Here is a 24,485-nt window from a genome sequence, read left to right as displayed (position 1 = left end):
GGGGTGATGGATGTCCCTGATAATGCTCTCAGCCTTAGCCACACAACGTCTCTCGTGTATTTCCTGGAGTGGGGAAAGCTCCCCTCCCACGTTGCGCTGTGCTGTTCGCACCACTCTCTGCAGTCTTTTCCGTTCTGCAGCGGTGCAATTTCCGCTCACCACTCACCAGACTAAAGTTAAAAGTTAGCAGCAGGTGCCATTTTAGATTCTGATTAAAAGAGTAAAGAGTGGGGTCTCCTCACTGGGAGGTGAGTCAGTAGGATACAACAGCAGTGACAACACACGCATGTAGCAATGTGTCCTGCAGGGCAGTTCATGTGGTCCTGGTCAAAAAGTTAGAAAAACACAAAAGGGTAGAATATGGAGATAAGAGGTGTCCGACAGTGTGACAATTTGGAAGGGGGGTGTTATAAGGTGGTGTTTATCAAGTTTCTTTCTTCTCCTCCTCCTCTTCTTCAGGTTACGTGTGTTGAGGATGTCAGACGACATGTCTGTGGGGCACATCCACTGGGACCTGGCCTTCTGTCTGGCCGCAGCATGGGTCATATGTTACTTCTGTATCTGGAAGGGAATCAAGTCCACAGGCAAGGTGAGGACCTGCTCATACAGCCAATCAGGCCCTGTTTGTGTCTTAATGTAGCCGAAGTTACAATAGAAGTAGAACACAATCCAAATCCAAATCCATATACATTACATTTTAGAATCAGAGTAAATTACAAAATGACTTAAACAGAACAAGTACATCAAAGTAAAATAACTAAATTCAAACAGGTGCAAACGCCGCGCATCATAGTACCAAAACATGGAAGACAAAAGAGCATTTGTGCGCAGACGCAGAGCAAGTTCAGTCAGGGAACCTCAGTGCCGTCGCTGCCGGCCATTATTGGGCCACCTCAGCATCACGCTCTCATTCACATGATTCACTCAGCCAATCACACACTCACTCCATCTTCATACCGGGTATTTAGACTAGAAGGGTTTGCACTCCCCCTCCTGCTTCCTTGCTTGCTGCTGCTGATTCTGCTGCGCTGCTGTATGCAAACCTTGCTGCTCACCCTCCTCCACCCCAGCTACCACCTGTCGTTTTGGATCTACTGTTTAGGTACGGAGATTCAGAGTCCCTATGGTCGGGATTGATGCGCTTGATCTGAGTACCTAGAAAGCAGATCCAATACATCGCCAAACCATAATAAATATATTGCTCCTCTTATATTCAATAAATATATGTTCCATCCATTCTTGAGTTGTCCTGACTGAATAACTGGCAATCAATGACTCAACACAAACCACACAAGAGATGTGTTGTTTTATAAGATATTGAGTTTAATTTGATATTGTGATATTGTCCGTGTTTGGAGAACACTTCTTACAGAACTTGGGATAAATCTTTTTATGAAATAAAACTTTTTCACATTGTCAGTTGCTTTACCATAGTAAAATCGCATCAGCAGACAGACACTCAATAGAACCCTACATGCAGTGAATGCAAATTTCTGTGTGTGTGTGTGTGTGTGTGTTGTGTGTTGTGTGTTGTGTGTTGTGTGTTGTGTGTTGTGTGTTGTGTGTTGTGTGTGTGTGTGTGTGTGTGTGTGTGTGTGTGTGTGTGTGTGTGTGTGTGTGTGTGTGTGTGTGTGTGTGTGTGTGTGTGTGTCAATTGGCTCAGAGCCTCAATGATTTCTATACCAGATTCGATGTCCATGACTTCAGCAGTAACCATTGCGTGTTAAGGAACAGTCTGCAGTCAGCCCCCCCTTTAAAACCCTTTTTTGATGAACAGAGTGTCATCAAGTCCTTTAAAGGCTGTAAGCCTGGGAAAAGTCCCGGCCCAGACAATATTGGGGGTCACCTGATAAAGACTTGCGCTGAACAACTAGGCCCTATCTTTTATTATATATTGAATCTATCTCTTTTCCAGCAGAAGGTGCCATCCCTCTGGAAACAGTCCACCATAGTTCCGGTGGCCAAGAGCAATAAGCCCCAAACGCTCAATGATTTCAGGCCTGTTGCTCTAACTTCCCTGATCATGAAACAATTTGAAAAACTAATCAAGTCCGAGCTTGTGGCAAAAACTGAGCGCTTACTGGACCCCCTCCAGTCTGCGTATAGGGCTGGAAGGGGTGTTCAAGATGCACTTGCCACCTTATTGAATCTCCTACACAAACACCTTGAAGGTAATAAAACCCATGCTAGGCTGCTCTTTATTGATTTTTCCTCAGCATTTAATACCATACAGCCCCATGTCTTGGTTGATAAACTGGTTAACTCCTTTGGTGTAGATCCCTGTCTGGTGGGCTGGATTCTTGACTTCTTAACCAACAGATCTCAACGTGTAAGGGTTAATGAAATACTGTCTAGCTTCCTGACATCTTCTACTGGCTCGCCCCAGGGTTGTGTTTTATCTGCCTTTCTTTACATTCTTTATACCAACGATTGTGTTAGCCATTTCCAAAATAGATTCATCATTAAATACGCTGACGACTCGGTCATCGTCAGCCTGCTTGACAATGATGAGAACTGTCACGGGCAAGTGGTAGACGACTTTCTATCCTGGTGTGACAACGCCTTCTTGCAGCTTAATGTTTAAAAAACAAAAGAGCTATGCATAGATTTTAGACGTTCCCCACAATCCCCCCAGAAGAGTGTTGTCAACGGACAGACTGTAGATATTGTGCCCAGCTACAAGTATCTAGGCACAATTATTGATGACAAACTGAAATTCGACCTAAATACTGATGTGATGCAAAAAAAAGGTCAACAACGCCTGTACTGCCTAAGGAAATTGGCTAAGTTCAATGTCGACAAGACTCTGATGAAACTGTTTTACAGTGCCTACATCGAGTCCGTCATTTCTTTCTCCATTATCTGTTGGTATGGTAATCTCTGCATCAGAGACAAAAATTCCCTAGGGAGAATTGTAAAAGTGGCCTCAAAAATCATTGGCTCACAAATGAACGGCCTAGACCAGATCTTTAAGAAACAGGTACTTAACAAAGCCCTGTGTATCCGATCTGATGCTGCTCACCCACTATACGGAGAGTACATCCTTCTCCCAGCCTTCGCTTGCGAGCCCCCTGTGCCACAAAAAACAGGCACAAACATTCCTTTGTCCCGGTCTCTATTCACACACTGAATGCTGCTGTGCGTAGATCGAGGATATAACCTTATGATGAGCACTTTACTGTATTATTTTGTGCCTATGTCTATGCACACGCACTTTTATGACCTATCGCATAGCACTTTAAACGCCTGCACTTTAATGGTTGTGTGCACCTTTTACTCTGGTATCCGCTATGTGAACTGTTTGTTGTCTGTACTGTTTCATTCATTGTTTAATGTACTGTCTATGCTGCAACCCAATTTGCCCTTCGGGGACACTAAATAAACTTGAACCTTGTGTGTGTGTGTGTGTGTGTGTGTGTGTGTGTGTGTGTGTGTGTGTGTGTGTGTGTGTGTGTGTGTGTGTGTGTGTGTGTGTGTGTGTGTGTGTGTGCGTGCGTGCATGCGTTTGTTTCTAGGTGGTGTATTTCACTGCGACGTTCCCTTACCTCATGCTGTTCATCCTGTTCGTCCGTGGTGTTACGCTTCCGGGCGCCGCCATGGGCATCAAATACTACCTCATGCCTGACCTCTCCAAGATCGCCGACCCCACAGTAAGACCTCGCAGTGTTGATTTCGTCAACTAACACTAAGATGAAAAATGTTCGTCACCTTTTTTTTCACTGACGAAAACTAAATGGAAACTAAATGAAGACTAAGCTACAATGACAAAAACAAAGACGTAAATGTATTGACAATTTCGTCCACAAATAGAAACTAGACTAAAATGTTAGGAAGGGACTAGTGGGCAAGAGATCCAGTATAAATAAAAGACAACACTTGGTACAATTGGTGCATGCTGACAATAGCCAATCTACAAGCTCAAACAATATGTTGCGCTGCGACGCGTTGTGAGCTTGTAGATCGGCTATTTTCAGCAAGGGTAAAATCAGCTATTACGATGCCATCAAGGTTTGCCAAAATACATTTTAGACTAAATCAACTGTAGATTTAGTCGACTAAAATCTTATATTTAGTAGACTAAAACTAGACTAAGACTAAAACATTCCAGGTGACTAAAATGTGAATAAAACTATAATGAAAACTATTCCAAAGACTATGACTAAAACTAAAATCAAAATGAGCTGTCAAAATCAACACTGATTCAACGAACATTCTGCGGAGAGCAGAACTTTGCCAGGCCAGGTAGCCTAACCAGGGGGGCAGTCAGCCAGATATTTCGTGAAGCCTCATTTGAAATCGGTAGTTCATATAATGGCCTGTTGTGGCGCTGGGCTGGACCCAAAAAGCCCCATAGCTCCATAGAGGCCCATGTATTTTGGCCCAACTTCACCTAGACTGTATTACCTTAATAAACATGGTCATGAATACTTTCTTCTTCCAGTCACTAGTTTAAAGTCTCATTTCTAATGTCATAATATTCTTTTTGGAAAAGTATGGTCCCATTAATTAAAAAAATGACCATAAAGAAAAAAAACCATCGCGTATGTTCTGAGGGGCGTGGCTACCGTTACAGTCTATGATCGGGATTCCCCTCCCACTCGAGTCAAAATAAAAACCAACGGAGAAGAAGGGGGGAAGTCCCGCCTCGTTGTCTGGGCAGCCAATGGCCAGCTGGTCCAAAACGGAGCCAGCCAATGGCCAGCTGGTACCAAACGGATCTAGAAAGATGGCGATTTACAATGAAGCGATTTCAGGCTTCATTTTACGTTCATGTTAGACCCGGAGAACGCTTTGTCCATATTTTTTACAGTCTATGAGCCTAACCTGGGACGAGCGATGCAGCCATCAGAACCAGAGGAATGAAGCTTCTGACATACAGTTCAACTATTGGCTGCGGTGCCCCCTATCAGCAGAAGTGAAAGTGCAATCTTTTTCACATGAAGAGCCATTTTTGTGATAGTCAGCGTGCCATACTTTATGATTCCAAATCCAATATTCCCAGCTGATTTTGATTGTCCATAGGATACACATAGAAATATATGTGACAGACCTATACGGGACATACCAAAAAGATGTACATATAAATACCATAACCACCATAAGCAAAATATTGGTCATTACATTAGGATGTAATGACCATTAAACTCCCCCCAGTCATAATTTGTGGATATACCCCCTGCTATAGAGACCCCTCAACAAACTACTACAATGTGGGGTTGATGTTGATGTTTGCGTTCATGATACATGACATTTAACAACATGCTATATCACACACAGAATAATAAGAAATAGGCCCCTCCCGCTAATTTCGGAAGGCAATTGCAGACAAACAATATGGAATATCAACAAAAAGCTATTTGAGTTATTATCACAAATTGCTCATGTGATCATTTGTACTTAATTTGGTGAAATAAATCCTATGGTAGTGAAATTGCTTTTTGTTCTGCGTGGTAAACTTCAAGAGGCCCTTCTCAGTAAGTAATACTAATGTGAATTAGATCGGAGGTAAAGATATAATATATACAATACAACAATAAACAATAGGCAAGTCATATGTTTTGGTGCCATTTCAAAGTTGGAGAGTTTGATTGTGTAACTGTAACCCAAGTAAACAACTCTGCCAGTGGAAATGATTGCACAACTCCAGACCAGTGGTGGAAAATACATGTACTCAAGTACTGTACTTTAGCACACATTCCAGGTGTTTTTACTTTACTGGAGTGTGTTCAATTGTCAATACGTTTACTTCTACCCCACTACATTTCAGAGGCAAATGTTGTGCTACAATTATTTGAAAACTTTAGTTACTAGTTTATTATTACACAGCCCTATATACTTTGACTGTTTGAAAATAGCCGATCTACAAGTTCACAATGTGTCACATCACTGACTGAACTTGCAGATCAGCTATTTTCAAAGGATTTTCATGCATTAAAAAAATTTGTTAAACAGAACATTCTGCAGAATGAGTACTTTTACTTTAGTTACTATACTACATATATTGTGATGCCAATAATACTTCTGCACTTTTACTCGAGTACATTTTGAACACTGGACTTTTACTTGAAACAAGAGTATTGCTAGATGATGGTATTGATACTTTTACTTAGCCTAAGGAAAACAATGGTTTAAAGTGCTCATGTGGCCTAATAGTCGCTTCCTTTTGGGCTCGTTGTCATAGACGTGGCACCTTATTTCTCTTGCAAAATCTGGCAACGCTGGTTTCGTGTGCGGTAGCAGTCTTAATAAGAAAAAGAAACCAATGTATCTTTTTCAGTAACAAAGTTTATAAAAGGAAGCTAGCCAGCTATGCCCTTAGCCCATAACCTTAATTAAAACAGCTTTTTCCACGACATCTGAAACAACATGACGACATGGGGTCAAGTTGAGTAAAGTTGATTCACAGATTCGCTCATTTTGTGGTTTCACAGATAGAAAATTTGTTTTTCCCATACAGATTTCCAAAAATTATTTATGTTAATTATTTTAAGCCTGGAATCAAGCCATCCAGGCTCCTGGTGAATAATGATTCATGATTCACCATAATTCACTCATGATTCACGATTCACAAAAAGGGTATCTCTTCTCTATTAACCCATTTAGGCCGGACGTCCAAAAATAAAAAGTCTTCTGAAAGAATATATGTTCAAAGATTTGTGCCGCATTTTCACGATTTTTCAAAAATAGCAGACCTACAAGATCGGTGGCGCGCTATGAGCTTGTAGATCTGCTATTTGTGGGCTCGCCACAGCGAGCACACTATTGATACTGCCAGTTTATATTTATTTATTCCGCCCTTTTTTTTGTCACGTAACTACTTCCACATACTTTATGCTAGAAATTTAGTTCAAACTTCAAACTGTTCAGCTCTTTGCAGTTATTTATGCTTGCATTTGAATTTTTACAAAGTTTTATACTTTTTAACTTTTTTTTACATTCTTTATAATGAGAGTCGATGGAAGAAAGGTCCCATTTTTCACAGTTAACTTTTTTGAGCTCTTATTACTCAGTCATACTTTCACTTTGAAATTTCATTCAAACTTTATAATGTTCATCTATCTTTGAACTTTCATTGGTGAAAAAGCTTATGCTTTTTAAAATATTTAACTAGCTAAAGTTACTAGCTAAAGTAGTATATAATACCAGTAAGATGCCTGAGGGCGGGAAGCGATCTCGCCCTAAAGGGCAGTGGCCATATATGGAGCGTGTCTTGAGTGAACAGGGTTTGATGAGGGCCCAGGTAGGGCCGGGCCTTAATTTTCGGGCCTGTTGAGAACTCTAGTTTTCGCCGGCTGCACCAAAAAAAGAAGACTCTACGGAGAAACTATGGGTGACATGCTTCCAGGAAACCGCTTAGGTCCTGCTGGGCTCTGCTGCTGGGTCCCTGATGATGTCATAGTGATGTCACGAGACCTGGGCACAATATATGGGGCCTTTCCCCATGTATGGGGATTTAGAGTGACGAAAAAAATAAAAAACAGGCTGAGAAAACTCATTTTGGCCGCTTGTATCCACAATCTTATTCTTTCGGTCATGACCCAAACTTCATTAACATATTTTTGGACCGTAATAGAAGCGTCCGTCCGTCCGTCTGTCTGTCTGTCTGTCTCCTCACAGCAGACACATCATTGTGTGTCTTCACAGATCAAGGTCAATGTCAGGAAGGTGGGGTCAATTCCTCTCTGTCACTGTCACCCACTTCCTGTTTTAAATACCGCCGTCCAACAATGTGTGTTATAATATGAGCATGATTGTTTATTTTGCAGTACTGCTTGCCTTAATTTGTCTGTATTTGTGTCTGCATGCATGCATTGTGAGTGTGTGCGTGTGGCGTGCACATGTGTGTGCGTACACGTGTGCATGTATGCGCAGCGCACGTGTGTGTGTGCGTGTGCGTGTGTTTATTTTGCAGTACTGCTTGCCTTAATTTGTCTGTATTTGTGTCTGCATGCATGCATTGTGAGTGTGCGTGTGGCGTGCACATGTGTGTGCGTACACGTGTGCGTGTATGCGCAGCGCACGTGTGCGTGTGCGTGTGCGTGTGCGTGTGTGTGTGTGTGGAGATGGATTTGGGACAGCTCTGTTCAACATCAAAAGCTTTAAATCTGATCGTCCATTTCCGGCTAACGTTCCCCGCAGAATAGGGATGCTATAGGGTTCAAGTGGTTAATGTAATAATCACACAATCTGTTGCGGCCCCCCTGTAGTAACTCTGAGTACCCCCGAGGAGGGTCCCTCGGGGGTAGGTTTTCGGACTCCCTGTGTGTTTATAAGAGCAAGGAACGCGACTGCTCAATCAACTCAACTGGAATATCAGAGGAATCTGTTAATCTGACTCTTACATTTTAGTGTGGAAGATTGATTCTGGCTGCTGGCAGTCTTTAAGCCAATAAAGATGCATTGTGTCTTTGAACAAAGGGGGGCAGTCAGAAGAACTGCTCCGAAGCATCTTGGGAATGTGGTTTCCCTACTCCACGATTGTGCGAGCCGAGGAGTACAGCTCCGCTGGCAATTAGAAGCCAGATGAGCACACAGTCAGTCAGTCAGGAAGTTGTGAGAATCCCCCCCCCCCACCCCCTTGTTTTGCGTGTGGGGAAAAAGTTCACAGTGAAAGCAGCTGTGGGGGTCAGAGGGTCGAGGTTACACAACGAACGCCCAGGCAAATGAGACTGACTGAGTGCAAGCGTCTTTATTCTCTCCTCAGAGGAAGTGGCCCTCCAGTGCAGTTGAAAGGGGTCCGTTGTTGCTCGCGTGCATACGGTGCGTGTGTGTGTGCCCACGCTCTGCGCGGAGATGGATTTGGGACAGCTCTGTTCAAAATCTAAAGCTTTAAATTTGCCTCAGAGTCTGTACAATGTCCTTGTTTGGATGGATTGATGGATGGATGGATGGATGAGTCAGAGAGGCCAGTGTTCCTCACATAAGAATGGGAGTGAGGGGCTCTGGGAGCTGCATGGGTAACGGAGCGTCATGCAGAACGACCAGGCCAGGCAAAGAAGTAGATGTTCAAGACGTTTTAATCTCAAAGAAATCACAAGGAATTTGGAAATAACTAGGACTAGGAATACACACAAGGAGCTGACCACATCATATACGACGACAAACTGACAAGGGACTGTCACTGAACACACTGGGGCATATAAATAGACAAAGACTAACTACACACAGGTGAACTGAAATACACAATCAACACTGGTATAGGCTAACGGGCAACAGAACACAGGTGGCTAGAGTTTCACTAATGCAGGGAGGTGAGACAAGGCAGGTGACAGCAAACAAGGCAGACAGGAAACAACAGAACACTACTACAAAATAAGGTACAGAACACAAATACAAGTAAAAGTCCCAAAACACAGACAAAGTCCAAGGGCAGAAGAGCATTCTGTGACAATATGCGCACAAGTAATGCTACCCAATTGACAATTAATTGAACGAACACACACATGCACACACGTGCACACGCACGTGCGCACACACACACACACACACACACACACACACACACACACACACACACACACACACACACACACACACACACACACACACACACACACACACACACACACACGTACACAGATGATTGTTTATATTGGCATGAAGCAGGCTTTATTTAATGGTGCTGTTGACCTGAGACTAATGACTTTTTATTACCCTACAAGGAAAAAACGTAATGGCAACCAGATGCTCATGCTTATCTTTCCTCACCGGGTGAAACGTTTCACACTCCCAGTGTGGGACGGGTGGCTTTGAAAACTTAAAATGGCCTTATATTATATCCTTTATTATCTTTTGTCAATTTTGCAAATTGTCAAGCTTTATTTTGGTATGAGAAAACATACGTTTACATTGGTAAAGTAAATAAAAAACAATTTAAGGTGGCCTTGGTGTGGTTTGAGGGTGACTAACACTTAAACATTTCAGATGACTAAAATGTGACTAAAACTAAATGGAAGTTTATTCAAAAGACTATGAGTGGCCTGGACAGCTGGCGTAGCTGCAACTAGGCTGTCATTTCAGTAAAAGCTAAGGTAGGGCAAGTTCACGATGTTGTGCGCACGTGTATGACATTTTCGCCATTATGTGCGGTTATTTGCCTTTTTTTTGTGCCTATTTTCCTCTATTTTTGCAGATATTTGCCTCTTTTTGGGCATATTTTCGTATTTTTGTAAAAAAAATATAATCCACCCGGAACTACTATATATGGCAGCTGCCATAACTTGCCATACCCAATTAACGGTAATCCAGCCTGGCAGCATGTCGCGGGTTCAACTCCCGACCCCGACGACCTTTGCTGACACACGTCAACCCCCCCCCCCCATCTCTCTCCCCATTTCCCTGTAACTGTGTGTACATAATCAATTAAGGCATAAAAAGCCCCCCAAACAAATAAATAAATGAATACATTAAAGACTGTGATTGCTGTCAGAATCAAAACTGTCCCTCACCCTGGCCTCTCCCCATCTCTGCCTCCCCTTCTTACTCCATCTCTCTCTCTAGATATGGCGTGATGCAGGAACCCAGGTATTCTTCTCCTATGCGGTGTGTCAGGGAGTGTTAACTGCCCTGGGAAGTTACAACAAATACAACAACAACTGCTATAGGTCAGTAGCAACACTCACGGGTCGCACGCACACACACACACACACACACACACACACACACACACACACACACACACACACACACACACACCGAAACAGTACATTTGTATATCGTATTTTTTCCATACATTTCATGAAAACGCCCTGCTCTGCTTGATCATACTACAGCGTCTCACACACACAGTCACACACACACAAAAGCATCAACAGTAGCTTGTCGATCTGCTACTTTTGAATTTTAATCTTGAAAAGTGACAATTTTGGACAACAGAGAGGATAGTCTCTGAAGACTAGCCTCGATACCCAGGCTTTCATGTACTGAAAACTAGGGGCCGCTGTTTTTCCGTTATTTGCTGATGGGATTCTCAGTGGTTCTGTGTGATGGTTTCACAGGGACTGCGTGGCACTGTGCTGTCTGAACAGTGCCACCAGTATCTTTGCTGGTTTCGCCGTGTTCTCGGCTCTGGGATACATGGCTCATGAACTGGGCGTGGATGTTTCCGAAGTCGCATCATCTGGTGAGTTCTTTCCTTTCCTTCTTTACTTCTGTTTTTGTTTTTGTTGAATGCTTTATTAGTAGTGATGCACAATATAATCGGTAGCATATCAAAATCAGCCATATCGGCCATAACAATGCCATATCTGTATCGGATCGGGATGACGCAATAATAATGTGACCGTGACCAATGGCTTAATTTGTACTTGTAGCCAGTCTGTCTGTCTCTTTTGTTTTGTGTATTTCTGATGTTTGAAGGCAGACGTGTCTAGTATCTCTAGTCTAGAACAAAAGCCAAATCAAATACGATCTAAAATAGTAAGTAAAAATAAACTTTCACTTGGAAAAAGAGTAGGCTATATTTATTGATTGAATACCTTTTGGCCAAGCCCCTAGAGGGCCTATAGGCTTGTTTCCTTTGTGGTCCTCTGTATAATATTGGAATCAGTCAGAATCGGTATCGGCAGATATGACCCTGCAAATAATCGGAGATCAGATATCGGTCATAATTTCATAATCGTGCACACCTAGTCAGAAATGTAAAATGCCACGTGGTAGACGTTAAAGGGGGAATACATGCAACTACTTGCAATTGCTTGCAAACAATATCCCTAATGGCAGTTGCAAGGACTGGCCTTAAAACTTAATTTTGAAAGAGACCAGTGTTACAGTGTCTTTTAATGGATGCTGTGTTTTACTTTTGCTACTTTTGAATTTGAACCCTGCAAAGTAACAGTTTGGGATAGGTTTCTGCTAGTGTTAATTTCGTTGACTAAAACTAAAAGCAAAAGTTTGTTGGGTACCCTTTTTTCACAGATTAAAACACATTTAAAACAAAATAAAAACTAAGCTATGATGACTAAAACTAAGTCTAAATATATTGACAATTTTGTCAACAAATAAAAACTAGACAAAAATGTTAGGGCGGGACTAATGGAGAAGAGTCATTACGACGGCATCAAGTCCTGACAAAAAATAAATACAAAATAAAATTGTTGACGAAATCAATTTTCTCGTCTAAAATCTCAATGATATTTATATCAAATTATATTTAGTCAACTGAAACTAGACTAAAACTAAAACGTTTCAGATGATAAATAATGAAATCCTATTCAAAAGTCTATCACTAAAACTAAATCTGCTGTCAAAATCTGTATGAGAGCCTAAGAGGTTGTGTTTTGGAATGATTTTCACAGCCATAGTCGGTGGCATTCATCTTTTATTGGATCCGTTTAATGATTCGTTTATTAAAAGGGGTGTGAGTGATATTTGGGGGGGGTTAAAGGCCTGCCTGGGTCATCACAAGACTTTTATGTTACAAGATGTTGACTTTTACTGCTGTAATTCGTCACCCAGAGGTTACAATGAAAAGAGTACATAAAACAATGGACTCCATGACCTTTTAAACTAGCCTTCTAATGCATTATAACTTGCCAGTGGTATGATATATGCAAGGCTTCATAGGTCACTGGTGAATCACAATAGCACATCTGTGCTGTGCTCTAAATTAAATTAACCTCTCTCTTTCTTTCTTTACTTGCATGCATTCAGTATGGACAATAAGTGGAACTGCTATGTCAACCAATGTCCAGTAGATGGCACCTCATATACAGTTTAAAGAGACACAATATTCTTACTTGCTTTCTAGAGCTGAATGGCTGCAGCGGTCAATATAGTCTGTTTGAACAGACATACTGTATGTCCACTCCCTTAACTCTGAGTGATTATTTATTTGAAAGGAAAGCCATCGTGATTCTCACCATTACCCCTATATATTTGTTAATATGTGTTCATTAATTTACACCAGATTTAATCCATGAAATGTGAAAACTACAACACAGGTTTGTAGCCTGTACAATCTTGGTGGTTGTGACATTGTGATTTAGAAGGCATTTGTAGAATCGTTCTTAATGGGTTAACTGTTTGGGGTTTGCTGTGTAGAGCGGGAAAGAGAGCAGACAAAGTACAGAGTCAACGGTCAAGTTCAATGTGTCTTGTGTGACCACTAGGTCACGGGCTGGCCTTCATCTCCTATCCTAGGGTTCTGTCCATGCTGCCTGGAGCCAACTTCTGGGCTGTTCTCTTCTTCCTCATGCTCTTTCTGCTGGGTCTGGACAGCCAGGTGCGTGCTCACAGCGTATAGATCTGCTATAATTGTTTTATTCTGAAACCTTTGAACATTTTTGATTTTCTTTTGACGTTTAGAAGTTTTGACGGCTTGACGTTTTTCCCCAAAAAATCTGGAAATGTTATGATGATTACATCATCACATTTATTCAGTCTCGGTAGTGCAGTTGCGGCACAGGCCCTCATTTTTTTCAATGTGAATCAGAGGCAGTGTGCAATTACAAAATAAAAATCACATATGTTGAAGTGACGCATTGAAGCGACGCATTGTGAGCTTTTAGATCTGCTATTTTTGAGGGGCACTAGCCCCTCCTATGTCCAGCTTTGAGGGTTTGTGCACACATTGTGTTAACACAAACATTAGATGCCATTGATAATGAATGGCTAGTTTTACATCATTGGCCCAACACAAACGCCAAATGCCATTGACAATGAATGACAAGCTTTGAGTGTTTGTGTAAACACAAACATTGCGTAAACTCAAACATTGAAGTTGCAGTATCGATACTTTTCAATCTATCTTCATATAATATGTCCTCACTAATAATCATGATAAAATGGCACGATTCTTTTCCTACTCAGTCTGTGTCTCATAGGAGGGCTGTGGGCTGTTTAGAAACTGTTCTCCAGTGACATCATCATTAGGCAGATTTTGTTTTAAACAAGGTTTTTTTTACAAAGATGTTTAGATTTTCATTATCGTGAGAACGATGGCTTCCATTTTCGCATTGCTACTTTTCAGGACAAGAAAGCCTTCAGTTTCTATTAGCTTGTATTCCCCATCGATGATGTCACTAGAGGACGGTTTCTGAACTGCCCACAGCACTATATGAGACACAGACTAGAAACAGAGTAGAAAAAAATTGCGCCATTTTTTCATGATTATTAGTGAGGACCTATTATATGAAGATAGGTTGAAAAGTGGTGAAGTGGTCCTTTAAGCAAAACATTTGAGTACTTTTTCCCACCACTGCTTATTGCTGCATAAAGCCCACACTACACCAAAGGGACAGGTCGGGACAAAACGTTTTTTAAGGTCAACCACACCAATGCAACTCATTGCAACTCAATGAGTTGCATTGGTGTGGTTGACCTTAAAACGCTTTTGTCCCAAGGAGTCCCTACTGGTGTGGTTTGGGACAACGCGAGCGCTGACCGTTGGTTTCCTTCCACCAGTTTGTGTGCGTGGAGAGCGTTGCCACCGCCGTCACAGACATGTTCCCGGGGGCGCTGCGTGGCCGCAGGGAGCTCCTGGTGCTTGCCATCGCCGTGTCCTGCTTCCTGCTGGGCCTGCCCCTCGTCAGCCAGGTATACACCTAGTAGAGACGGAGAGGAAGGAGAAAGGGGGTTTCTCAAAGAGGGTGCCTTAATTAGACATTTCACCGCTGGAAGAAACTGCAGTCACTCAATAGTTAATAGTATTTGTGGTAGATAACAGTAGCACAATTTGAAATTTGCACCCTATGGCCAGAAACAGGCTGTCTTACTGAGACAACATGTAGTCCAAGGACTATTAAAAGAGGACGGGAAGCGAAGACCGCACGGTGGACTCCATGGAAGGAAAGAAACATGCGCAATTGAGGCCAAGGAAGCTGAACCCGGAAGTGTTGGCTGCATATAGCGCATTCTTTCCTTCCAGGGAGCAACATGGAGTCCACCGTATGGTCTTCGCTTCCCGTCCTCTTTCAATAGTCCTTGATGTAGTCCAGAAGTGATATAAATGAACAATGTAATTCAGGGTGAATCTGTAGATCAGCTTTGTTCAGCAAAGACAATGGGCTTTATGCACACAGAATAACTCTTCCTACTTCCGGGCCCCTTCCCTGTACTTCCTTCACAGGTGTTACCGATGATACTAATTAAGGCTCTGCTCCATGTACAGTTGTTCTCAAACTTTTTAATTTCAAGGACCCCCATAATTCTCAGAGTTACAGACCCGTACAGAGCCATTTGGAAGAGACCATTTCTTAAACAATGTGGCTTTTTCACGGCCAAATTCCACAAACGTTTGAGTAGAGGACTTTTGAGCGGCCCTATATTTTTGCCTATAATGTTCAGGCACCATTTCGAAACCGCTAAGGATAGCCGCCTTTACGACATCATAACATAGGCTCTCTTCCACCGTGAGTGCGCTACAGATATCCTGTGCTCTACCAGTCAACTTGCATTGGAGTAGCAAACTCCAGAATTCCTTGGGCCACTTAACAGCACCTGCAATTCGTTCAAAAGCACAAAAGTAGTTATCCAACTCACCCTCCTTGAACGCAGGTACCAATGCGATTTGTTTGCTTATATCGAACGCTGCCACTCCTCTGGAACCATGGGATGACATACCCTCCTGTTGCCGCTGGCGCTGGGAGGCGGGCGCCCCTGTGGGCGCCTCGTCGGGGTAGGCCTGGCCTCGCAGGTGTGCCAGCTCGAGCTCACGTCTCTGATGCTCTAGTTTGCACTCCTCGCTCCGCAGCGTAGTTTGCGCTATCTCCAGCTCAAGTGCCCGGAGGCGCAGAACCCCCCCTATGTCCTGAGGACTCCCCCCAGTGCCCTGTGGGTCATTGTGTGGGACCTGAGCAGACGGTTCCCCCGCGGGATCCTCGTCCTGCCCTAACACACCCGTAGTGTCAGACTCGGCCCCACTGGTATTCGGTTCTGTGGTACTGAGTGATAGGTCCCCGACCTCACTCTCTGAAGCCATCGTAATGACTCCCTGTGAAAGCAACTGCCGTGAGACAGCCGCGAAAATCGCCTCTTTCTTTTTGGTACCGTGCGGTAAAGGAATGTTAAATTGTTTGGCAATACCGTACAATTCCCATTATGAGCAATTTTGTAGCTCCTCAAGCGACAAGACACCTGTTCTAGCACTCTCGTCATCAGAGGCCATAACACCGCAACAAACTCTCCTACTCAAACTGGTGCGAGCAACGTACTCACCATTAACACACCCCAATCCGTCTACCACCAAAAGCAATAATAGCAAAACAAAAAACATAACCAACTGAACAACTGAATCCTTAATTTGTTTTTTGAAACGGACGGGCTCCCAAATATGTTACAAAACCATATGTCTAGGGGTAAAGGTAATGTAATATATGGAGGAGAAATGAAACCAAGGTCTTAATACAAGAATTTATTCAAGAGTATGATGAATAAATTATAAGAATCAACAATAGTTTACAAAATGAATGGCTCTTAACGCAAATAAATACAAAACGGATCACAAAACTAAACTAAAGTTACTCCTTTCCGAAGGGAAATAACTAAACTAAACAAAAGGGTTCAACTTCACAAAAATAAGGCAAAAAAGTTGGAACGACAGTGATACGACGGATGGGGGAAAGACCTTGAAAGTCAGTGTTTCCCCAGTGCCTGTCTGGGAATGAATGTGCTATATAGTGTGAGAGCCACGGCCGTTAGCTCCCTCACGTGACCGTCAGCCAATCAGGGAGGATGATCAGGCCTCCATGGTCATGGCCAACGGGAGTACCCAGACAACACAGCTGTTGACAATCAGTCTGTCTGAAGACCCATTAGTATACTCTGCATGGGAGGAGAGTTAGTCTAATACAGGTTCATAACAACTGCTGCGCAGGTATAGATATATATATATATATATATTAGAAGACATCTAGGCCTAAGATAATTCCACATACATATATATATACTATAACAATACCACCATATAAATATATATATAACATTAGCAATAAACATATATATATATTTATAATCCAAAATAACACTCATAAATCATAACACTCATAATTAATCATAACCACACACGACCATAGTCGTGACAGTCTCAAACCAAAGGGCCATTTGGAATACACTCAAGTCACTTTTAGACCCACTGGCGTAGTGTTTCCAGTGAGCCAACATGCACTATAGCAGCACGGCACCCTGACTCTGTTTGACCAGAATGGGACAGAGCCTTCATTAGTATCATCGATAACACCTGGCTGTGTGTGTGTGTGTGTGTGTGTGTGTGTGTGTGTGTGTGTGTGTGTGTGTGTGTGTGTGTGTGTGTGTGTGTGTGTGCGCGCGCGTGCGTGCGCGTGCGTGTGCATAGAGCCCATGGGTGTTGAGAAAAAATCAGCGGATCCGAAGGGACCCTGCCCAATGAACAATAGTCGGCTATTAGACGTCCGTCTAAAAATGAGTTATAACTGGTCTAAAAATGAAGGTTTTGTTGCAGTCTAAGACGTTGATTAGCTGTTTTTTAAACGTCTACATATATATAGACCTTCTATACTGTATGTTGAAACAACATTGTTTCAACGTCTAATTAAGCCTAGACCGCTAAAAAACTTTCATTTTAGACGGCCATTTAGACGTATTTAAGACGCCTAATAGCCTGAAAGTTAAGCAGTTAGCTTAGGGACCCAGTAGGTCAATGAATAGATTCAAGTGGTTAAGACTGTTACACCACACTTTCCATCTACCATATGTGTACGTACCAACACAGTTAATTCCCCACACAGGGTTTGTTCCTTCAGTTCTATGCCTCTGTGTGTGTGTGTGTGTGTGTGTGTGTGTGTGCGTGTGCGTGTGCGTGTGCGTGTGCGTGTGCGTGTGCGTGTGCGTGTGCGTGTGTGTGTGTGTGTGTGTGTGCGCGTGCGTGCGTGCGTCTGTTATAGGGAGGGGCTCTGATCTTCACACTGATTGACACCTACGGTCCCAGTGGAACCAGCCTGCTCTTCATAGCCTGTTTTGAGACCGTCGTCATTGCCTGGGTGTATGGTACGTTCTGTCACTGGCGGCTATTAATATAGGACCAAAGTCTTCTTATCTGGCCTGGGTCATGCTTTTGTTTCCCCATTCTAAATTCCCACAGACGTGTTTAATACTGTGGCGTATAAGAACTGTGTTCCAAAAATAAACAAATGGACTCATATGCATACGAAGCATTAACCGACGATGAGAAAACGCTAATATTACCATGGGATTTCAGAATGGGGGGGAAAAAAACAGACAGACAGACAGACAGACAGACAGACAGACATTCCTTTCCGTTACTCAGCAGTTCTACATGTATACGTTCTAGAAAGAGACTTTTAAAGGGGTAAAATTACATAATGTTCTATCACTGTGTACACACACCAGATGAAGCCTTGAATTCATGGATTTGTTTTTGTATTTTTATTTGTCACGTTCCGTTAGGAGGAGACTCAGAGTTTACCGATTGACCGATGACCCGGTCATCAAATTATTGATTATTGATTATTGAATATAATTTTTTAGGGTGAACTACTCCTTTAACCCAATAAGACCTAACTCCAGTCTTCTGAATCAGTGGTTCTCAAAACCTTTTAGTGTCAACGAGGATCCCCAAATTGGTACCCAGAAGAGATGATTTAAAAGATTTTTTTACCCTTTCAAGATTGTTCTAAAATGTTCCAAAATAGCAGATGTGCAAGCTCGCGCCACGAATTGACGAGCTGTGAGCTTGTACATCTTTCAACAGTCAACAACACTAGGCTAAAATTTAAAATGACACAGCTATGCTTTCCCAGTTTTAATGGGTAAATATAGAGCCAGGATAGAGGCACATTACGGCAAGTCAACAAATAATAAACAAAACAAATATCTAAAGTTGTAAACAATTGTCTTTTCTTAAGATTTGAAGCCACTTTATGTACATTTTAGAGGAGAGTATGATTGGCCAAGATCCCAGATGTGGATCTTGGATAAGCTGGAGCTAGTTTAGTTAGGAGTACTGTTTGGTATTAAAAGGATTACCGTTTCCTCTCAAATTTCAGGTTTACATTCCCAAAGGAAATACCAAAAGGGATTAAGTATCATGGAGCAATATTCAAGGAATTAGTAGCGCTACAGTAATTTAATAATGTTTGTTTGTGTACTCTTCAGTCAGTCAGCCAACATTCCATTAGTCCCACATACATTTTTCCAAATTACCATTGGTCTGACGGTCTCTCCTAGTCAGCCAGTTAGTTTGTTTGCGTGTGACTTGGTTGTTCATTGTTTTGATGTAAAGCGTCCTTGGGTTCATGAAAGGCGCTATATAAATTCAAGCTATTATTATTATTACTGATACGTCATGACAGGAAAATTGTCACAATAAAACAAAATAGATAAACTACACAATTGAATTATCTTGCTTGTAATAAAAAAAGGCTCATGCACTTACTCACAACAAGACAACAAACACTTAAGGGAAATTAGTACTGTAACAGATAAACGCTCCTTGCCAATTCACAACACGTCACTGAGATCACGTCTCAGCAACAGGAGAGAATTCAGGACCTTTGTACCACCAGCCCAGTGCATCTGCCCATCTTGTAGATCTGCTATTTTTGAAAAATTGAAGAGCGACTGACATAGAAGACATTTTTAGAATCTGATCTCAGGTCAGAATGAAAACTGTCAGGATGTAGAAGACATTTTTAGAATCTGATCTCAGGTCAGAATGAACTAGGGGAACTTCAATGTTTTTCAGGCCAAGGACCCCTTAGCTGAGAATGAGACGGAGCAGGGACCCCCACTACTATAGTACATAGTATTGTATAAAGCTGCGTTGCAGATTCAACCTATTCATAGATTTCATAGATGGCTCCATAGACTTGACAGCCGTATCATCAGTGTTGTGTGAATTAATGGCGTTTCACATTAAACCACTTAAACCCTCAATTCTTAGTAAACTTGACCGTTGACTGTGTACTTGGTTTGCTCTCCCACCTCTAAATCTGTTGCCGAAAATAGGTGAACTACAAGCTCATAGATCTGCTATTTTTCGCGAATGCTCCCCCAGGATAGGGATTCTAGGGTTCAAGAGTCCCCGGGCCCGCTGTTGAAGACCACTGCCCTATGAAAATAGACAGGCTGACCGTGTGATCTCTAAACGTTGTGACGGTGACTTCACAGGCGCGGACCGTTTCTATGACAACATCGAGGACATGATCGGGTACCGGCCGTTCCCCGTGCTGAAGTACTGCTGGCTGTTTGTCACGCCGCTCATCTGTGGGGTGAGGCACACACACGCACACACACACACACACGCACACGCACACGCACACGCACACACATGTGAGTGAATCCATGTTATCAGTCTGGGCTGGCAAAACACGTCTCGAACAAATATGTTTTGAGCCTGTTGATCTGCTATCTGGGGCGGCTGTGGCTCAAGAGGTAGAGCAGGTCATCCAATGATCCATGGGCCGGCAGTTCGAATCCCGGCTCCTCCAGTCCACATGTCGAAGAGTCCTTGGGCAAAACACTGAACAGAACCCCACATTGCCTCCAGTGGTTGCCACCGTTGACTGTTCGCTGCTTCACCTCCCAATGTATGAATGAATGGACCATTGAAAAGCACTTTGAGTAGGTATGTAGTGCATAGAAAAGCATTATAATTATAATATATTCGAATGAAAGGGAATAGTTTGGGACATAATAAAATATTATTGTTATATATAACTAGAGTGGTGCCCGTTGGAGCCTCTACAGCGGTGCCCGTTGGGCACTGCTGTACTTGAACGATGCAAGTTGGAAATGCATGCCCCACCCAGATATTATGTCTGTGTCCCTTTTATGCCCATATATGGAGTTCTTTGTCAGGCATGCCCAAATATGGAGTATGTAGATGTCAGAATGATGTCAGAACAGGCCAGCTCCAAATATGGACACTGGGCAGGGCCCTGTCCAGAGCCCGGGCAGAGGCCTTTTGGGGCGGTTCTGAGTGTCCTGTGTTCCCTGCACTGTGCTGTAGGTGACCATGATGTACGACCTGTCGGTCCAACAGCCTCTGATGGTGTACGACTACATCCCCAGTGTCTTCACCACATCGCTCTGCTCCATCCTCATCATCGTCCCGTTGATGTGCATCCCCGTCTATATATTTGTTGCACTGGTGCGGGTGAGTGAACCTCACTACTACTTGGGATGGTACTGCACAACGTAAAACCCATTCAAATCGGGAAAGCATATCAATCTAGATTTTAGCGTTGGCTGTACAAAAATAGGAGACGTACAAGCTTGCAGCGCATCACTTTGTGCCACGCTGTACATCTGCCATTTTTTGATATAGAAGGCATTTTTGTAGAATCGGACTCAGGTCTCGATGGGTTAAGAAAAAGGCAATGTTGCCATTAAAAAGGTAAAGTTGGCCCAGGCCGTAGCGTAACGGTCTGGGCACCGGACTGGTGATCCAGTCGCGGTGTGCCGCGGGTTCGACTCCCGAACCCGACACGGCCTTTACCGCATGTCATCCCCCCATCTCTCTCCCGTTTCCTGTCAGCCTACTATCTGTCCCTTAAAAAATCAATAAAAGGCGTAAGCCGCAAAAAATATCTTAAAAAAAAAAAAAAAGGTAAAGTTAAAAAACACTGAAATGAGAGTAGTGCAGGTTGGGTGGGAATCATTGTTATGATTCTGTCTTCGTCAACCTCATACAGTACGTGAAAGGGCATCCTTTTGGCATGATATCATCGGACTCCAAATGTACAACTGAGCAAGCATCAAAATATGCTGGTAGCCGTCCCAGTGCTGAATTTCAATTTATAGTTTGAGTGTATTTTCGTGGGGAGTGAGTGTGTCCATCGCCACTAGGGGGCGCAAAAAAGGCCCTGACCGCCAGTTTCTATAATTTTTTAATTTTTTTTTTTTTTTTTTTTAAATTTAAAACAAAAAAAGGCGTTTTAAAAAAGGCGTTGTTGGCAGTCTGGGAGATCATAAAAAATAAGTTAATTAAGTCCTCGGCAGACATCGAGTTCACTCTCACTGCGTTGAATTGATTACCTTGATATAAGGTTCACGGCGGGGATTTACACTAACCTTTGAAGCATCGCCCGGTCTCGCATGTACGTACGTCCGTTTCAAAAACAGAAAATTCACCTCATCGTTTGTCGTCGTGTTGAAAAATAATCTAAACTGCAGATCAACAACAAAGAGCGAAGGACGAGAGCTCCACTGCATGCCGCCCTTGCCCGTTCGAATGCATTGAGCCTCAACTTCCCAGAAGCCCCTGTAAGCCAGTGATAGGTCAATATTCGGTTACGTCATCCCAAAGCGTCATCTTCGTCACTCTGTCCGAGAGAAACCTCTTATGTCTTAAACGTTATCAAAAAACAGCAAATTAAACATATAAAACAAAAGGCGGGTTTAGCAGGGAAAGCCAATTGGAAAAAAGACGGGTTTAGCGTCAAACTGTTAATATTACCTTTTAACAGGACTGGGGTTTTCTTTCAGAATCCCAACGGTATGACCACTCCATCCAGTGACCTGCGCCAGGCGTGGCCACACCGACCCATCCTGACCTTGTGTAACGTGAACGTCTTCAAAGGACGGGAGAAGTCGCCCAGGAGCGACGCCGAAATGGACGAGAAAATGATGGTGGAAGCCACTGGTGTCTGATGTATGGTAGTCTCGCATAGCCAGACAACTATTCCACAATCTTTTGAATGCTATAGAGTCTGGAACTACACCTCCTGAATGCTGAATAGAATCTGGAACTACACCTCCTGAATGCTGCCTATACAATATACTCTGGAACTACACCTCCTAAATGCTGAATAGAATCTGGAACTACACCTCCTGAATGTTCTATAGAGTCTGGAACTACACCTCTTGAATGCTATATAGAGTCTGGAACTACCGGTACACCTACATCCGACAACGGAAGCTGTTCATTCACGAAAATATTATTTTAGAATCTCAGCTAAGCAACAAGCTATATACTGCATGCTTAGGTTAGATCATTTTTATTTACATTAGGACAAATGTGTGTGACTGTAAAGACAAAACGTATTCGTGCTGGAGTTTTTATTTATTTATTTTTATGATTGTTTCGGAGCAGGGGTCTTCAACAGGGGGTCCAGGACCCGTAGGGGTCCTCAGAGTTACTACATGGGGGGGCGCCAAATCTTTTGTGTGGTAGGAACTGTTTTTACATTAACCAGTTAAATCCTAGCATTCCTATTCTGAGGAAAACTTTAACCAAAAATAATAACAGATCTACAAGCTCACAGTTAGCTCCCTTACCCCTTAACCCTAAACTTATTTGCCATTTTTTACTATTTTGAAAAACATTTGAAAATAGTTCAACTAGAACTCTTTTAAAAGGTTTAACCCATTCTGACCGGGAACCCATTTTGGTGTTGGCATCATGTTATGCTTTAGCTATTTAAAAATAGCAGATCTACAAGCTCATATCGCGCCACCAAGTGGCGCGATACGAGCTTGTAGGTCTGCTATTTTTGAAAATTCGAAGAACGACTGACATTTTTAAAATCTGATCTCAGGTCAGAATGGGTTAATCAGACCAGTGTGTGTCCAGTGAAAACCTCGTATGGATCTGATCTCAGGTCAGAATGGGTCAAGTGCAAGATAGCCCTAAATGTCTGGACATACACATTAAAACACCCCGAACGCCCAGGGTTATTTAATCCATTAAATCAGAGTGCCCAGCGATTTATAGCAGCGGAGCACATTTAGCGACGGACCAGGTGCTATCCCGGGTCCAGGCACTTTGGCCGTTGGCCCCCATTTCCTGTCAGCCTACTGTCTGTCCCTCTATAAAAAATATTAAATAAAGGCGAAAGCCGCAAAAAAAACATAATATACTTTAGTTGTTACTGTACAATACTTTAAAACAGTTGTCATGTTGCACACATGCTTAAAATAGCTCTCATTTGCGCCGCCCTCGTTGAAAACGATGTATTTCCAACTCCAGCTTGTCTCAGTTCAGGCTGCATGAACAGCGCTCGAACGCTCGGTATCAGAACTCTTCTATTAGATGGCTCTGGCTTGATGTAGCCAAAACACTCAGGAGGCGATCGACAACGGGAGGTATCATAATGACTGATACACTTGCTGAAAATAGCTGATCTACAAGCTCACCACACAATGAGCTTGTAGATCTGCTATTTTCAGTGACTTATACTGGATCTCTTGTCCACTAGTCTCTTCCTATAACATCCTGTGAAAAGTCTAGTTTTTATTTGTTGACCAAATTGTCAATATATTTAGTCTTAGTTTTAATTAGTTTCCATTTAGTCCGTGAAAAAAGGTAGTCGCCAAACATGTTTTGTCATAGTATTAGTCGACAAAATCAACACTGGACAGGACTCTACGCAGTAAAATGCTCAATGTTAGAGACATGTCCATTTAGTTCTACTTGTACACTCAAGTTAAATTAAGGGTCTAATAGGCCTATTGCTATATTTTTTATATATATTTGGACGAATATGTGAAATATAATACATCCACAGAGCTTTTTTAAAAGGTGTGAAATAAATGTATTAAAAAAGCAT

The 24,485-nt window shown here is 42.6% G+C and overlaps 1 protein-coding gene across 1 annotated transcript in view; it reads left to right on the top strand.

Moving 5' to 3' along the window:
* The window catches only part of LOC310879681 (sodium- and chloride-dependent GABA transporter 2-like), a 35,962-nt gene extending 13,220 nt beyond the window's left edge, over nucleotides 1–22,742 (top strand). The window contains exons 7-16 of the mRNA XM_083794487.1: nucleotides 460–589; nucleotides 3,516–3,650; nucleotides 10,501–10,604; nucleotides 10,998–11,122; nucleotides 13,110–13,222; nucleotides 14,404–14,535; nucleotides 17,859–17,961; nucleotides 20,104–20,204; nucleotides 20,945–21,091; nucleotides 22,423–22,742. Of these exons, the coding sequence (XP_083650613.1) occupies nucleotides 460–589; nucleotides 3,516–3,650; nucleotides 10,501–10,604; nucleotides 10,998–11,122; nucleotides 13,110–13,222; nucleotides 14,404–14,535; nucleotides 17,859–17,961; nucleotides 20,104–20,204; nucleotides 20,945–21,091; nucleotides 22,423–22,587 (1,255 nt within the window). The 3' untranslated portion in view covers nucleotides 22,588–22,742. The remainder of the gene's footprint in view (nucleotides 1–459; nucleotides 590–3,515; nucleotides 3,651–10,500; nucleotides 10,605–10,997; nucleotides 11,123–13,109; nucleotides 13,223–14,403; nucleotides 14,536–17,858; nucleotides 17,962–20,103; nucleotides 20,205–20,944; nucleotides 21,092–22,422) is intronic.
* Nucleotides 22,743–24,485: the final 1,743 nt, after the last annotated feature.

Source organism: Protomyctophum parallelum (genome assembly GCF_964188405.1).
Source record: "Protomyctophum parallelum genome assembly, chromosome: 22".
Lineage (NCBI taxonomy): Eukaryota > Metazoa > Chordata > Actinopteri > Myctophiformes > Myctophidae > Protomyctophum > Protomyctophum parallelum.
This window is presented reverse-complemented; position numbering and strand designations above follow the sequence as displayed.